The 17,403-nt window shown below is 47.8% G+C and overlaps 3 protein-coding genes across 3 annotated transcripts; 2 read left to right on the forward strand and 1 right to left on the reverse strand.

Moving 5' to 3' along the window:
* Nucleotides 1-3,325: 3,325 nt before the first annotated feature.
* Nucleotides 3,326-3,666, reverse strand: EDB91DRAFT_1149692 (uncharacterized protein; the record flags this gene model as incomplete). The annotated part of the gene is made up of 1 exon (XM_041319379.1): nt 3,326-3,666. A coding segment is annotated over exon 1 (251 nt), but the record flags the coding sequence as incomplete, so codon positions are not given.
* A 1,443-nt stretch (nt 3,667-5,109) lies between these two features.
* On the forward strand, nt 5,110-7,751 carry EDB91DRAFT_1348880 (uncharacterized protein). The gene is made up of 5 exons (XM_041325994.1): nt 5,110-6,020; nt 6,068-6,290; nt 6,343-6,468; nt 6,522-7,094; nt 7,148-7,751. Exons 1-5 carry the CDS (start codon nt 5,295-5,297, stop codon nt 7,321-7,323), a joined length of 1,824 nt encoding a protein of 607 aa, XP_041174270.1. The 5' UTR covers nt 5,110-5,294; the 3' UTR covers nt 7,324-7,751.
* A 5,053-nt stretch (nt 7,752-12,804) lies between these two features.
* EDB91DRAFT_1084521 (uncharacterized protein) lies at nt 12,805-14,067 on the forward strand (the record flags this gene model as incomplete). Its single annotated transcript, XM_041315780.1, has 6 exons — nt 12,805-12,865; nt 12,942-13,054; nt 13,103-13,313; nt 13,364-13,557; nt 13,948-13,965; nt 13,993-14,067. The coding sequence occupies 6 exons, from the start codon at nt 12,805-12,807 to the stop codon at nt 14,065-14,067; spliced, it is 672 nt and encodes a 223-aa protein (XP_041174271.1).
* Nucleotides 14,068-17,403: the final 3,336 nt, after the last annotated feature.

A 17,403-nucleotide genomic window follows, 5' to 3' on the forward strand; every position in this document is an offset into this window, starting at 1 on the left:
GACTGATCTCGAGCCCCCCCTAATCCAAGCGTGAGTCGATTTTGCGAGTCGGAAGAGGGTACGCCAGTAATACACAGTTCGCTGGAAGATCGCCTGCCCGTTAAGTCTCGTCGATATGATCTCTCATTGGATATCTCAATTTAGGACCTAGGTTTCCCGGGAACTCTGCATTAGGAGTCCTTGGAAAGGAAATGGGTAGACGACGCTGCCTGAGATGTTCAGGGGGTGGTGGAAAGCACGAGGTAGTCCTGGGACGTGGCGCACAAACTTGCTAACACGCGCAGGACACGAGGCTCTTCGACACAGATTTGTCTCAGAGCGTGTAAGATCGAGGACATGCACGACGTGCGAGACGATGGCAGTGGAGCGCTCAGGACCGCAGTCATAACGGAAGCCTATCGCGGGGGGCCGGGGCCATCTGCTTGGGCTGCATATGCGTTGGCATGAAACTGCATGTCATGATTTTTCGCTGTTTGATTACTTCGTTCAGCTGAGCGTGACTCGTGATATCATAACATCGCATAGGGATGTCAAGGATACACGGAAATCTATCAGATCTCGTGATAATCCGAGTCATCGGCTGGAGCTTGATACTTTGCTTTGGAATCAAACTGCATTCGATAATCTTTTTAGCTGTTCACTTACTGCGTTCAGCGGTGTGGTACGACTTGTCAAATCCTGATTTCGTCAAAGAGGGATGACAAAGAACAGACATTGATGATATCAGTAGATCTTCTGATCGTCGTCATCATCATCATCATCATCATCATCATCCAAGAACCTGTGAACCAGACCAAAAAAACTAATCCAAAAATCGACTACCGCGCCCTTGACCTGGGGTTAATCAAAATTCAGCGACCGTAGAACAAACAAGCAACCGAAGAAACAACGACTAACCGAGAAGTACCCGCCTCGTAATTACGCCCTCCCGCGAATACGGCCTAAAATGGTGTTGCATCTAAACTGGCGGATATGCAGCGGCCGAATAATGAATCACGAGAACAAGAACAAGGCGCAAAAACGCCCCATCGAGGACAATAATGTCAAAACAATAGTCAAGTCAGGGAGAACCAAAGATGTAAAAGGAAGTTTCAATGGATGAAGTGGCCTATTAGGAGCGTTGCAACCGAGTACCAGTAAGGCAGGCGAAGGCGGGACGAGTCTCATCGCTAGGACTGCCATCACGGATCTCTGTCACTTGGCAAGGTTCGCGGCTAGCCGCTAGAGCCCCTTTCGCTTCGACAGGGGATGCTGTCTCTTTATGGCGTAGGTATGGCAGCTGAGATGTCCAGAAGTGACCTCTGGGAAAGCCAGTGACGAAATGCCAGCGAATACGATGATGCTAGGCGGGATACTCGGCTCGCATCCCTGTCGAAGTCCAACCCCTTTCCCATTCCACCATAGTTTGTTACAAAAAAACAACGGACAGTGGCGTTCCGTCACTCGAGACGTTAAAGTTCGAGTTCTGGAGAAGCAATCATATACGCCTCGATCGGGCAGGACTGACCTTCAGCCGAGCTTCTACATTCGGCGATGATCGTGTTAGAAAAACTATCGGGAGGACGGGTTCTTGACATCCGGAGGTCACTTGATGAGGGCTGTATTACTTGACGTTTCGATGTCTTCGGAGGTGTTCTATGTTCTCGAGTTCTGGTGAGAGACCAGTGGACAACTTGAAAACATGATGGATAGAATTAAATCTTGATCATTCGTAGAAAACTTGATGGAGCTCTGGATCCCATTTTCTTTAAAAACATTTCCTCGTTTCAGCCAAGCCAGCCAGATAAATCGTCCACGAATCGTCCAGCACCAACGCACCACACGCGCAGCCACAGTTGATCAGATAACACAGAAGCAGACGAGCGGTGGGAAGTAACACCGCACGAGCGCCCATCCCCACGGGCCACGGCCCAGGTGACGTACATGCGCCGAACACGAGGCAAACGACGTCACGCCGAAGTCCCAGCCCAGAACAAAATCCGCACGGTGGCAGGTCGGATTATAAATTCAACAAACCAAAAACAACGCCCGATGCGTGGTCTGATAACGAGTCCTTCCACAAGAAGTAATGAATCATTCTGAGCGTTGAATTATAAGAAGTCCGGTATGAAACGTGATACATGCGGTGTCTGGATTATGAACTTACTTATGTCATTGGCAGTGATGGGAGGCGTGAGTTAAGATGAAGCCTTGGGGTAGTTGCATATAGCTTGGGCTCCACGGCGCACCGAAAGCGGGCAAGCGTTGTCTCAGCGTTCTATTACTTTTGTGCAACGCGCGTGCGGCGATGCAGCAATGATGTGCGTGGCTGCCTGGGCTTGCCGAGATCGGAGAGAAAACGGGTTTGCTGTGAGGCAAACAGGATCGAAAAGGCGAGTCTGAGGTGTGTTGCGCAACTTGGATAGCTTGATGCTGTATGTAGATAGAAGGCACAGGAAGTGCAGCTGGGAGCGAGTGGATGGATTTGGTGAGCTCCGGGATCCTCGATCGAGCTTAGGGGTCATGTGCCGTGCCGTAGTGGGTCCACGATAATGTTCGCGGCTGAGATTGTTGTTTTTAGACGTAGAGGTTTGGGGGTGGAAGGTACGTATAACGTACACATAGTGAGACTACACATGGTCAACGCTATTGAATGTCATCAAGTCTGCCCCACAAAAAGTCTAAACGTCGAGATCAAAACTTTGGAGCAATAGCGACCGCTTCTAAAACCCTGCACTTCAAATTCCATTCGAGCTGGACACGCATCATATCGAGGCCTGTCAAGAGAAGCCCGGACAAATAGATTGGAGTGGGATAATACGTCGAGACGAGCGTGGCTGCTAGGCGTGCGACCCCAAGGTAACTCCACATGTCTCTAAATGAAATCATAACGTTTCGTAATTCCTCGGGTTGATTGAGCGCCAGAGTATCTCGAGGCACACAGTAGCAAAAATCAGAGAAGTAGCGACGACGTCGGAGGCTTGGTAGTACATCCAGTGCGTGCGCTTGCGCTCGGGGTGCACTGCCCATGAATAATCCAAGTCAGCTGAGAAACGCCTGTTTAAGTTATATTGTCATGCGCTCACATCGTGATTGTGGTGTGTTATTATCAGTGTTGAGGCGTCAAGATCGGCGAAGGCATTGTTATCAGAAAATCATCTAGGGCAGAGATCGGATACCGGTTGGCACTGTGCGTGTCGGTGTGTCATCAAGTTGTGGATGGTGTCCATGACCGCGGTGCCGTTGAGGTCGCGTATTTGAGTTCATTAGAGACGGGGTGTTGGAGGCCGCATCAACTATCGCCTAAATTCTGCTGTTCACATGCAGCACGCGCCCAAAATTACATTGGCATCTGAAAGCTGAACGTCCCTGAATTCTAGACAGTCTTCTGGCCTGGAGAGGTGGCAACTGCAAGATACAGCCGCTCATTCATCAGTATGCCATGCCACCAGAATCCAGTAAAATGGGGGTAAAAGCTGCGAGTGCAGGGTTGATTGAAAGTTCAGTGGAATGATCGTAAAAGCTGCAAGTGCAGTGTTAGTTGACGAGAAGTAGAAAATAACCCCATTTACTGCGGGAATCGATGCGACTCTAACTCGTTGGGTTTGTCTGCTGCATTCGGCTGCCGCTAGCCCCCTACACGTCGGGTGTAGCCATGGAATACAAAGCACATACGGCATTTCATATATTGAACGGAACGTAGATCGAAGGGCACAGTGAGATTCTATTGATTGTACTGAATGGCGTACATAGCGGAGAGAACGCAACGTCACCGGTATAATTCAGTGCAAGCTATGTAACTTGCCGAATCCGTAAAAAGGGATTAGAGCTGCGGGCTATGTAACCATCCTCGATGGCAGCACAAGTGATTGAATGTGTCGAGGAATACGTAACCCGAGGTTTGAGGACGGTGTACCGGCGAGAAAAAGAGTAGATGCAAATGTTATCGCCGACGAGCGGAGAATCGAAGCCAGAGTAAGTTCGGCGGCGTTGTATGTAGGGTATTACGGGGTGTCAAAATTACATGCGTTACGCAGGATCACCGTGACAGTAGAGTTACACAGCCGCCGATAAGTCGAGAACGGCATTCTGCAAAGAGGATGGTGAGCAACGTTCGTAGTTGAGGGAACCTCGAGGATGACACGAGCTATGAAAAATGAGTTTGGACATCATAGTTCTTGGCGTCTCGAGGACATGCGAATTAGGGAGGTTGTATGCTGTGCCGGTTGAAGGAAATGAAAATTCGGCTGAATATGAATGATGTCAACACTGGAAATTGAGCCCTGATGATGATGAAGTAGCATGCGGTGAAAACACTGGTAGAATCAAAAGTGGACATGAACGGACCGCTGAGGGTAGTAACGCTGGATACGACCCTGTACGAATGAGGATTGGAAAAGAATAACTTATTGATGAGACGCCAGGCACAGGATGTGACGAATTGGGAGTGAGGAAAAAGGAAGTTGAATGGGAAAGCGAAGAGGGGGGGGATAGCAGCAGGTCAAAAACAAAGTTTAAGTTATTGAAGGGAAGAACTTCTGGAATTCGTCGGGCACGCTGCAGTGGTGCGGTGTCAATGTGTGATTCTCTTCTTAGTGGGTGAGATGGGCGGATTGATTATATTGGAATAAACGGACCGAACATCAAGGGCGGGTGTAAACATAGAACATACGTGGAAGCGGGATGGGCGGTGCGGGGCCTCGTGTATTGCCTCGTGTCATTGCCGAGGAAAGGAGAGCGAAGATCGGTTAAGATGAGAGACCGACGAGTAGGGGCGGGAAGAATCGGGAGTAGTGAGACTTACACGAGGCGGGATAGTACCGAAGAGCGCGGGAGGTAAGAGTAAGTAAGTAGTTAGTTAGATAGATAGATAGATAGATATGCATAGATATAGATATGTATAAAAGTATACAGAAGAGGAGATACGGGGGAAAGATTTATAATGGGGGCCGCGGTCGTGAGGTTCAATGAGCGCCGACACGAGGCAAGACCCCAGAGGCGCACGAATCGGCGGGATGAAATAAGTGATCGGGGTCCATGGCGTTAAAACTGAATTAGGTAAATGGGTTTTACTTTAAAAGGAAATGATGTGCGTCGGCAACGTTTGTTCTGGGAGTTGAGCGGGGGCATGATGCTATACCTACGCAAGATTAACCCGGCCGAGACTGCTACCGGGATAACAACTGTGAGAGGTGACAAGTGACCGTAAGTGTGACAGGGAAGTCGTGTTCACCGACAGTCTCTTATCAACCCAACTCAAATCCAATAATATGAATCCCATCATGCCCCACTAACGCGACACCCACCCACTAGCTATGTCTGTCTCACCACAACCTCCAATGAACTCCCCCACTCTACCATCTCCAAATGGAATTATAAATAATCATTCCAACGCTCAACTAGCAAATCTACTTCATCAAAGTTACTGCGACAACGACAGGCTCACAAAAGAATTAAACAATACAAAGAAACGTTCCGAAAAAGCAGAACGTCTACTCTCAGAATTTCAAGCTGCCACCGTTAACGGTGCTCCACTCACAGCAGAGGCACGCCGTGTCATCGAAGATGCTGAGGCACGTGTTGCCCATGCTGACAGACAAAGAGACGAGGCAGAAGCACGCAGACGCGTTGTTCTCGAGTCTTACGAAGAACTTAACAAATATCTCGCAGCCATCGAATCTCGAGCTGCAGATGCACGGGCTGGCTTTCAACGAATTCTAAGGGATGCAGGTGGTCATCTCGTCTTAACCCCAATCCCAAATCAAATTCAACAAGAGCCCATTCACACACCCTACTCTGCCAATCCTAGCATCACCGTAGAACCCCCACCACGTCCATATCATCGATCTCATCGCTACACTTCATCACTTAGTTCAACTGCTCTTCCTCCAGGTCCACTCCCCCCTCCCCCCTCCACTCGAGGAGTACGTCCTCGATCAGGAAGCTTCGATGACCCTTCTTATCTCATCGCACAAGTTCAGCCCCCTTCCAAACGACCACGCAATGACCGTGGTGAATATGACCACAGGCCCCCTCTCTCCGTAAGTTCCCCTTCCCTAGCACCTATCTATCTCCTCATATTCCCCAGGCTATCTCCATGTCCCGCGGTCGCGTTTCCGACCTCGATCCCCACCCTCAACAGCTTCCCCACATACAGCACCCCCAACACCCTAATCACCACCTCACCATCCATCCCACTCATAAATCTCACTCTCGCTCCAGCAGCCGCTCTAGTGTCCGTGCTACTTCACAGGACATCGAGGATCTCCTCCTCGACGCTGCTACTGATGAAAGGAGCGCTCTCAACTCACGTGACCAACAGCCACAGTCTCCCCGCGCAGTATTGGCTGCTCATCAGTCCAGAGGTATCCCCTGTAGGTCCATTGGATCAACCTGGCGAACTCAGGACTTATCAGACCCATATTTTTGCGCCCCCTGTAACGGGTGCCCCCCAAAAGAAGGGCAAACCAGGTTCCAGCGCAAATATCGGTGCGTACCTTTTTTTAATGACCGGACATCTTCCGCTGATGACGCAGTGCCAGCTCACAACGGATCCCCACTAACACCCCCCAATGCGATCGTCCCTACCATCGCACCAGTACCCCCGCCCGCTATCCCACCCACTACCTCCTTTCCCCCCACCAACGCTGTCGGCCAACGCATCTGCCGCCAATGTGGTTTACCAGGGCGCTACAAAGATAGCAAGTGCGTCGAAAAATGGGGCCCAGGGCCAGAAGGCCCCGGTACCGTATGCGACCGCTGCAGAAAAAAAATGAAGCGGGTCGAACGGCGGGGAACGACCGATGCCAATGTGGGTGGCAGTGGCAGCAGCGCCAGTGCCGCGCGATTGCACCGTACGGATACCATTCCTGTCGGTCCGATTGGTGGAACACAGAGACAGACGCAGACGCAGTCGCAGATCTTTACAGGCTCAGCCTCATTTATGGCGCCTTCTGCGCCTTTACAGGACAAGAAACGCGGTGGTGGATCTGCAAAGGACCGTGAACGAGAGAGGGATCGGAACCGAGAACCGCCCTCTCCACCTGCGATCGCTACTCTACAGACCACGGACGACGAAGATCCGGGACGACGACGACGGGGTGCGGTGTCTTCTGGTGGGTGAAACCTACTCCCTTCTATCACCCCCTAGTTGACACACGCCTCTCAGCGCAACACCTCCCTTCTCCCCACTCCGACCCTAACCCCGACACAGATCCAGACGCAGACGGTGAAGGTGATGCAGATGTAGACGCGGAATTGAGAGAAGCAGCTGATGCTGCTGCTGACCACCGCAGTTCGTCTTCGAACGGCATGAAAGAGGAGGACATAGAAGTTGGCGAGTAAGCACATGTCCATAACAGCGGAGGCCGAGAGAACTCGAAACAATTCGTGAATGCTCGACGGCGAGAGGATGAATGCTGATCTATTCATGCGTGGCTTTTTTGGTTCAATGCTTCCTTGATCGGCGGCGCCTCCTCACTCCGTGGACTCCGCTGCCTTTGCTATCTCGCTGTGGGCTCTCGCTATTGATTATCGTCTCATCCAATCTCTTCACATCTAATGCAAACAATCGAATCGGATTACCCTACAATTCCAATTTTACGTTTTCCTCTCATGATCGTCTCGCTGTCTGCTTGCTGTGTATCTTTTGTTTTGGTGCTCCGTTTTTCTTTTTCATCTTTCGTTTTTCGTTCGTGCGGTTTATCGTTTCGTGCTATCTGTATCAATTAAACCAGACCGTGTGGAGTTGATCAGTCCGCGTCAAGGCGACCAGTCCGTGTCGAGTCAGTCAGTTCGTGTCGAGTCAACATATCTTCATCGATCGACGATCGTCAAACCAGCCTCAAATAACGCAACTCTTGCCCCCGTGCTTCATCGACGCTTATGTGCTACGCTCTCGACTGCTCTTGATAACTTCATCCACCGTGCCACATACGCGTAAAGTAAGAGATGTAAATGTTGTTTATTTGATGCGTACGTTCGTGCGACGTCTGAGGGTTATGCTTGAACTTGACTATGTTGCACTAGGTGTAGTTATGGACGTGCTTCACCCTGGACCTCGTGGGTCCTACGTCGTTTCGAATCTCGATGAACTGCGAGTGTGTATTGATCAAGGTGCAGCACAATTTACAAAGAAGACCCTAGTATGTAGTAGTGCGCTACTGTAACATCATGTATACGTCTATGGACTGATAGGTTGTGCTGATCTGGGTCGGGGGGAATATCGACCTCGACCTGTTCTTCGCCAGGCCTGTTCGTCACAGAAGCAGCAAATAGCAGGTCCAGGAACAAGGTCATTCGGTTTCGTGACAATGGGCTTGTGGGTGTATTGACGGTGCATTAGAAATCGCGAATGCCAAGAAGCTGTTGGTCGTAAGATTGGATCGTACTCACGCCGTGTCTCACCGAACAAGTCATCCCTGGCTGAATCAGTTGGTCCCGTCATCAGGCGCCCTACCTTGCGGTGGATCAGACACATCACCGTGGTGAAGGTTAAAGCCTAGGCGACAGGTTGCTGTAAGTCACTGGTCGTACTGTGGGAAGTAAATACCCTGAAAGTAAACGTGAGAAACCCTGAATGACAAATCCCAGTGACTACGTCACTGAAAAAAAAACCCGTTATTTTCAGTGTTCACGTGAGAGTCACGTCCATCAGTACTTGTGACACTGACTAATCGAATTGATTTTTCAGTGTTCCCTTGGCCAGTGCTGCAAGTACTGAATAATTTCTTAATGTTCAATGCACTGCATTTCTCTATACTGCACATTCCATTGCATTGTTACAGACTTGATCCGCTCTATCACAGATCCTGAGCATCCCAGCTGTCTCGAAGAGCTCATACTGTGTGTCCTCAGAGCTCTGCCCACCTTGCCGTGTAACTCCCTTTGGTGTGCTGGGGGGTGAAAAGCATAAAAGGCAGAGCTGGTTTACCTCAGTCAGTACCACTGGGATCCCGCTCATTCCAGCTTTTTATTTTGTTCTTATTTTTCATGTTTTTATTCTATTCTGTTGAATCGGTAAGTCTCAATCTAGTATTTGCTCCTTTGCCTCCCCTCCTTACCATGAGGCTGGTATGGCCTGTTTTGCCCCAAGCAGAATGGTGGAGTATCATGCTGTTGTTCCCTCACCCATCACCAATTTTTTTTAGTTATATTTATTCATTGCACTAACGCACTTGACTCAGGCCAAATTGCAACATGCATGCAGCTGAAGCTCTCTCTTCTGGCATCTCACACCTGTCAACAACCTCTCTGTATCACTGACTCTCCTGGCATCTGAATATTGTAGGATATAGACCTACCATCACACTGTTGACGTTGACTCTGTTTGGTGACATAGTCCATTGCCATCCAGCCCTTGTTATTGGGCCACATTTTCAAGGCCATTGCACTCTGCACCAACGAGCAGCTCTGGGATGTGACAGAAGCTTTTGATCTTGCTTTCATAATTTCTGATTGTGATCCAATGACCATCCATCTTTTATTATTGATCAAGGTACTCTCCTAACTGCTTTTATAGTCAGTCTGTCATACTAATACTTCAATGTCATCTTGTCCAGGCTGTTGTACTTTTCAATGCCGGTCGCCATGATGAGGCGATGCAGTGAGTTCAAGACCTTGCCACCGCTTGTCATCACTTGGATACACTTCCGTGCAGTGTTATCAATGTGAGCTTTATGCCATACCTGATGGATTTTCTTACTTTCGAACACACTCTCCAGTCATATCTACGCCTGCAGCTTGCAATAATTGCTTTTGATGACGGGCAGGTACAGTGAAGCTGTCGATCAACTGAATGATATCACACCTAGTATAACCGACGTGTCCTCTCACTGAATGCCCTTTGAACCTACATTGAAGGTATTCACAGTGGTACATCATTATGAAGCCCACAGGACACTTAATGATTTGCTGCTTTACAGCTCTTTGGCTGGGACTTGAATTCACTATGGCAAAGTGCCAAACAAAGGAGGTGCAATGCACTCCTTCACGCTGATTGAGTGATCGAAGCGGTCAAATCTCACCAATACACTATGCGCATGACTGATGAGGATGTGAAGGACAGCTACCTCGCATGGTCCACTGGTGGGTACTTTGGTCCAAGACTTGCAAGGATGTGGCTGCCATACCCTACAAGTTTGTTAAGGATCAGATGGTAGTAAGCATTTATGGTTTTGCGATCATGAGTCGAACATTTGACAGGCTGCTGGCATTGCTCTAACGTCTTCAATGGGCAATACAGCTAACTCAACCTCTGTCTCCCACCGATTATGCACACTCGGGGCATTCCATGTATACACGTCAGCCATTTTGGCAGCTATCGCTTGAAGGATTTTCATCAGGTGAGTACACTTTGAATACATCTGATGTTGTACTCATTTTGACTATCGGTTTGCTATCCTTTCAGCTTCCTTATTCCCCTCTGGTATATTACTATCTATTTACCTGGTACAATATGTATACTCCTTACCATGCAATAGATCTACTCGTTAAAAGCATCGGACCACCGGTGACTACATTTCTTTCTTTGCAACTTCCTTGAGGCTATGTGTACTTGACCTGGAGTCTTGACGAGTTCAAAATTTCGGTTGCAATGATCACGTGACCATTAACACAACCAAACATTGGCTTCAGTTGATGCAAACAACACATAAATAACCCCTACTGCTTACCACTAACCATGCCTCGCACATGCACTAACAAGAAGCCTACTCCAGGAACCAAGAAGAAGTTCCAACCACTACAGAGGCAAGTCAATGCCAATGAGCGGGAGGTACAACATGTGATGTTACGGCTGTGCTTATCTTGCTTCTTTTTCCCTCGATCCACGCTTACTACACATGTCTCTTATCATGCTATATTTAGTTTGGTATTACTCAGACGCCTCATTGCTTATGCATGTGCTTACTGATACATACCTATTATTACGTCACACCCTGTACCCTGTATACTATATAAACCCTGGCCAGGTGACACTGATTCTTCAGCTTAACCTACACTGGTTTTCCTCTGAACATTCTGACTTGATTCTAAGTTACCTCTTCGGTACTTAGTCTTTACTTGAACTTGGACGTTCTTTAGACAGTTGTCTAGAACGTAGCGACAGACCTTTGGTCTTATTGGTTATTGCTTGCCTGCGTTATACTTCTGCATAACACATGATGCATAAGTCATGTTAGCATTACTAGTCAAGTGTTCTAACTGCAAAAAATCTAGGTGAGAAAGAAGCCCGCAAGAAACTTAAGGCCTGTCAGAAGAAGGGCGCAATTACACGTCCCTGTTAAGGTTGTGCTCAAGGGAAAGACAACTCAAGGGGCTTCAGGCTTCAGCTCATGCGCTGCACCCCTTACCCGAGTACGTGCCCTTAATTTCTGAGAGGCAGAGGGGAAGTCCAGAGGTCAGACGTAGGGGGAGTTCGGCAGAACTCCAGAAGGCTAGGAATGAATAGAGCAAGGCTACTACGGACAAGTCCGGAGTAGAAGTGGAACAGAGTTAGACTACCCTAAAGTAGAGCCGGAGATTTAGTCCTAAGGTTTTAACCCTAAGACTCGGTGTTAAGGTTGTGCTCAAGGGGGAGGTTACTCAAAGGGCTTTGGCTTCAGCTCGTGCGCTGCGCCCCTTACCTGAGTATGTGCCCTTAATTTCTGAGAGGCAGAAGTCTGATGGAAGTCCAGGAAGTCTGGAGGTCAGACGTCGGGGGGAGTTCGGCAGAACTCTGGAAGACCATGAGGGAATGGAGTAAGGCTACTATGGACAAGTCCGGAGTAGAAACAGAACAGAGGTTAGACTACCCTAAGGTAGAGCCGGAGATTTAGTCCTAAGGTTTAACCCCTAAGACTCGGAGGTAGACAAGAGATGAGACTCAAGTCCAGAGAAGCAGGAATGAGCAGAACTAAGATGATATTCGAACTGAGGAGTTCTGGAGTACTACAGGAGTTTATATACTGTAGGTATCATGTAAGTAAGTCAGTCAGCAAAGTAAGGGCTATGTACGAAGCATGTGGAAAGTCTATTAGTAAGTGTATACGGATCAAAGCAGTGAGGTCGGAAATGAAGTATGAACGGACAGATCAGTAAGCATAGCGGAAAGGATATAACCAGTAGCCTGGAGCAATAGCTATTCTAAAAGGAGATAAGGGTGAGTCCGGAGATGAGAGTGGAGCGCCAGGTGAAATTACAGAGCGGAGAACATGGACTTTACTGGAGTGGATCCAGAATTCCGGATCTGGGGGTACAGGATATGACACTTGGAGGTAGACAAGAGATCAGACTCAAGTCCAGAGAGGCAGGAATGAGCAGAACTAAGATGATATTTGAACTGAGGAGTACCGGAGTACTACAGGAGTTTATATACTGTAGGTATCATGTAAGTAAATCAGCCAGCAAAGTAGAAGCTATGTACGAAGCATGTGGAAAGTCTATTAGTAAGTGTATAACATATCAAAGCAGTGAAGTCAGAAATGAAGTACCAATGGATGGATTAGTAAGCAAAGTGGAAAGGACATAACCGGTAGCTGGAGAAATAGTTATTCTAAAAGGAGATAGTTGAGAGTACGGAGATGAAGGTGGAGCACCGGGCGGACAAGAGGATGGAGGATCTGGACTTTAGTAGGAGAGATCCAGAATTCTGGATCCGGAGGTACAGGATATGACAGTCCCAATGGTACTGCCAGACGACATTTTAATTTGCAGCACGCTATGAATTTGGATGATAAGGATACTGTGTATAAGAAAATTTGGGTAAGCACATTTTTTCCTATCTATATGGAATCTCACAGATGTTCTGAAGTACAAGATAATTGAAATTGCCAAGGACAATGGTTTATGACTCAAGACCACCATCAGATACCAGCCACCAACACTACTGGGCACCATAATTACATTGGTACGTGTTTTTTGTGCATCATACATGCATATATGCGCTAATAATAGCTAGGCCATGCTCGAAATCCCATACCTAGCACACTTTAAGGATGGGTGGCCTGTCAAAGATTTTTTGCAACAATTCTTGAGAAATCATGCCAACTATAGGAGAAGGATAGGATACAACAAGCTGACTCAGAGCTCAAACAAGGTATGTGATGATGTCCCATCATTTGACCATTGACTATCTGATTTGTAGATCACGCTCTCAAAGTTGACCCAGGCACATATATCCACTAGCCATGCTAAGTTACCAGCTCCCGCAGCTCACTCTGACTCAGATGATAGTAGCGAAATGGACCCCAGGTCAGATAAAGACTCAGACTCGGAGGAGATTGGGCCAGGGAGTGAAGGAGGGCTGCCTGCTGATATTGCAGAGCTCTTCAAGAAGCAATTTGAGGATTATTTGAGTGAGTTTGCACTCCAATACACATTACCTGCACTAAATATTCACTTCCAGAATCCAAAGGACGTCTCACGCAAACCTCAGCACCTACTGACCCTAACCAGACCGCCAGAGTATCCAAGAAGAGTACTACACTGAAGTCGCAGACAGCAACAACTTCCAGCAAGAAGATCACCACCGCTGCCATCACACAAGTGTGTAGCAAGAGGGCCAAACCACCAACAGTTATGACACAACAACTGGAAAAGGTGAGTGTGGCACAGTGGCTGTGTCTGCTGGGGATGAACTGGAAGGCCCCATCAGAAGAAAATGCACCCGGCACTGACAGTACTGACCTTTTTTCTTCAACTTGTCTTGTCTCACGAATGGAGGCCACATGCACCTTGGATTGCTGGCAGCCTGCTATTTGATATGCTCTGGACTCATGTTCTTGCTGGACCCTCGATGCTTCGTTGTCTTTTTTTTGGACCGCATCATGTAACGCTTGCCCACTCCGAGTCTGATACCAATGTACTATTATTGCAATCATTATTGACATTGTGCACAGTGAATTTTCAGTGTCCTGAGAAGTGTCTGGAGTAGAGAATCTTCAGTACTACAGACTCTTAATTTGCAACGTCTCAAACACTGTTTTTCAGTACCGTGAACATCACAATGTCAGTGTTCTATCAACTGCTTTTCAGTGTGCTGTCAATCTCAGTTCAGGATTTATGACACTGAAAAATGTCACTTTCAAAATTCTAGACACTGAAATCTAGCCCATCCTATCTTCTGGCTCCGATGTTAACTGCAGTTGAAAGATGCAAAAGCCTGAAAGTCAGTATTTTGAACCCTGATTTTCAGTATTCTAGACACCTATTTTCAGTGTTTTTACTTCCCAGTGTCATGCACACACAGTTGGAAAACTCACACTGTTCCATCTTACCAAACAACTAATCTCTGGCTGAATGGGATCTTGTCACCAGCCACCCTATCTTGCAGTGGGATTGAATGCCAGACATATCATCGTAAAGGTTAAAGCCTAGGTGCCTGATCACGGCCAATATGTAGTATTTGCACTTGTATACTTCACTCTCACGCAGCACCATGGCAAAGCCTGGTCCTTTTATATTGCTTGGAGGTGGAGTGTGATGAAAAGAGCAGTCTGCCTTATTCTGGGACTAGCGGACCTTCAACATATGATTACTATTTGTCCGTTTGCAACTTTATTCCTTGCTTTCGTTCTTATCTGTTCTATCACCACAGTATAATCTACTTAGTTCCTTCCATCTGGAACTTCACCAGAACTCTCAGATCTAACTTAGGGTGTTGCTGACATTAGAACAAAAGCAACCTTCATCATTAAATCACCTCCGTATAACAGCCCCTATCATGTCTTCTACCAACAACTCACTTGATACCAACCAAAACATGGCCTCCCCTAATGGAGGCAATGCAGGACGGGAGTCTTGCTTTAGCAGCTTCTCATACAACTCATACAAGGACAACAGGACCTTGGGCAAGTGGTAGCTGTTAAGACCATGCTCAGGGGTAAGATGGAGTCTGAGGGGCTTGGCTTCAGCTCGTACGCTGCGCCCCTTACCCGAGTATGTGCCCCTAATTTTGGATTGTAAGTTCGACTTGAGTTCTACAAGCTCTGACAGGACGTTGGAGTGGAGGTCCTCTGAAGGAGGACCAACAGACTACTAGGTAAGCGCAGGAATGTTGGGTGGAGATTGGTCCGCCCTACAGGGGAGAGTCAGAGGGCTACTGCAGTCAGATCTAGCAGTAGGAATGGAGTGGAGGAGACTGCCTGGATGAAGTCCGAAGCAGAACAGAAACACAGAGGACAGAGGTACAAGAGTATTGGCTACAAGTCCAATGCACAGGAAAGGTGGCGGAGGCGCAGGAAGTTGGACAAGCGGAGAAGGTGGCCAACCTAGGGAGTCAATCCCCTAGGCCGGCAAACAGGAGTTGTCAGGGGTTTTGCCCAAGAACAGGGACAAGAGAGCAGGGCTTAGAAAACGTAATATTCAGACTAAAGATCTACAGACAGATGTAGATATGTTTATATACTCTAAGTAAGTAGCATAGCATAGCATAGCAGAAGGCTATGTGCTGAGTGTACAGAATTACTAGAAAGATGACTGAGACATATGAGAAAGGGCTCAGAGAACAGTATGTACGTGACAGATCAATAATTGCTTGGGTATATGGATTACTGGCGATCTGAAAGGAGGAACTATGATACTAAAAGGAGATAGGACCAGTTGAGTGGTTCTTAGTCTAGGAGTGGACCGGTGAGGTGGTTGGGTGGACTAATAGTTGGGTGGAGCAACATGAGTGGAACTGAAGGAACCGAGTGGGTCGGAAAAGCAGAGGTGGTGGAGGGAGTAGGAGTAGGATCGGGCGGACCGATAGGGCAGAGGAGCGGAGCTCCAGATAGGGTCAGATGGTAGGGATATAGTGTCGGAGGATATAGGGGTAGCATTGGAGGAGCGGAGCAGAGTTGGGTGGAGGTAGCAGGGCTAGTCCTGCTGAGATGCACTTCATGCATTGTCAGAGAAGGAGGGATGGAGCAGACAGGAAAACAGGGGGTCGGACCAATAGTAGGGACATCTATGAATGATATTGGGAGTGGCTGAATTGGGTATATGACAGTAGCCTAGGTCTTGGCTCAGCCACAACCAGCAGTGCCCCCTAAAGCATCAGTTGCGGAACCTGATGCCTATGATGGGAGATATGACACATTCAATCCCTTCTTGAGTCAACTCTATTTATTATTCTCTGCCAAACTGGGTGTCTATGTCAATGATCAAATGAAAATTGTCACCACCTTATTGTTCATGAAAAAGGGGTTTGCAGGCACCTTGGCCACCAATATTACAAGGGAGTTAAGGGAGGGAGAAGTTACATTTGCGAGTTGGGGAGCATTCAAGAGGCAGGTTGAAAGAAATCTTCGACAACCCGAACAAGAAACGAGCCGCACAGGTCAAATTACACACATTGAAAAAGAGCCCTGGACAATCTGCAGATGAGTACTTCGCGAAGTTTGATCAACTTGCAACTCTTGCAGGGTTCAATGACAAGGCTTTGCTTGACGTGTTACAACAAAACCTTGACAAACCAATCTTTGAGGCAATAGTAGCTGCACTGCAGGTTGATTGAACCTTGATGGCCTGTAGGGACTATGTAAAGAGGTATGATAGGAATCGAAGAGCAAACAAGAGAGGTGATGTGGGAGAAGCGTTGGGTGCTAGGCAATTCAGAGAAGGAAGGGCGGGACCAGGATGGTTCAGACCAGGAATCCCACTTGGTGGACAAGGTGCTAATCCAAACATGGGGGTGGGTCCGACGGCAGGGGTCAACACAAACATGGGGGGTCAAATGAGCAGTAGGGGTGGACATACCTTTCCTGGACAAGGTGAACCCATGGACTTGGACCAGGGTGCGTGGACGTGCAGGGCCAATGAAATGTTATAACTATGAAGAATTAAGTCATATTGCATGTAACTGTGCCAAGCCAAAGGGGTGGCAGACGATGAGAGTAATGTTTGAAGGACTGACCAAGGAGCAAAAGGGGGAGGTTGCAGAGATGTTCATGACTGAGAGAAGCTGAGGAACAGAATGAGATGGGTTTTCAGGAAAGCTGGGAGTAAAGGATGCTACCTCACTGGCCAAGTGTATGATTAACGAGCCTGTCAATAACAAATCCTGTGACTGTGGCTCATGAGCATCCAAAGAACAAAGTCGTAAAGAGAAAATGAAACAAAAGTACCAACAAAAGAAAGAGATGAAACAAAAAAAGAGGAATGAGAAATGAGAACAGATGGAAAAGGAGACAGAGGAAAAGAAGAAGAAAGAATCCCTTCAGTGGGTTCAGGAACACTTGCAAGGGGCAGATGACATGGTGCTTAAAGTGTTATGGTGGTGGGCCAATCGTCAATGGTCATTGGAGATACAACCCGAACTACTTCTCCAACTCCAGGCGATGGACATGAATGTACAAAGGGGCATTTGAGGGAATTAAAACACCCTCAAACCTGGATCCATCGAATCAATCAGAATGCAGTCGTCATCCCAATCCTTGTCAGCACCCTAGACAATCAATGTAC

Source organism: Suillus paluster, assembly GCF_016628075.1.
Source record: "Suillus paluster strain FC165 chromosome Unknown EDB91scaffold_54, whole genome shotgun sequence".
In the NCBI taxonomy this organism is placed as follows: Eukaryota; Fungi; Basidiomycota; class Agaricomycetes; order Boletales; family Suillaceae; genus Suillus; species Suillus paluster.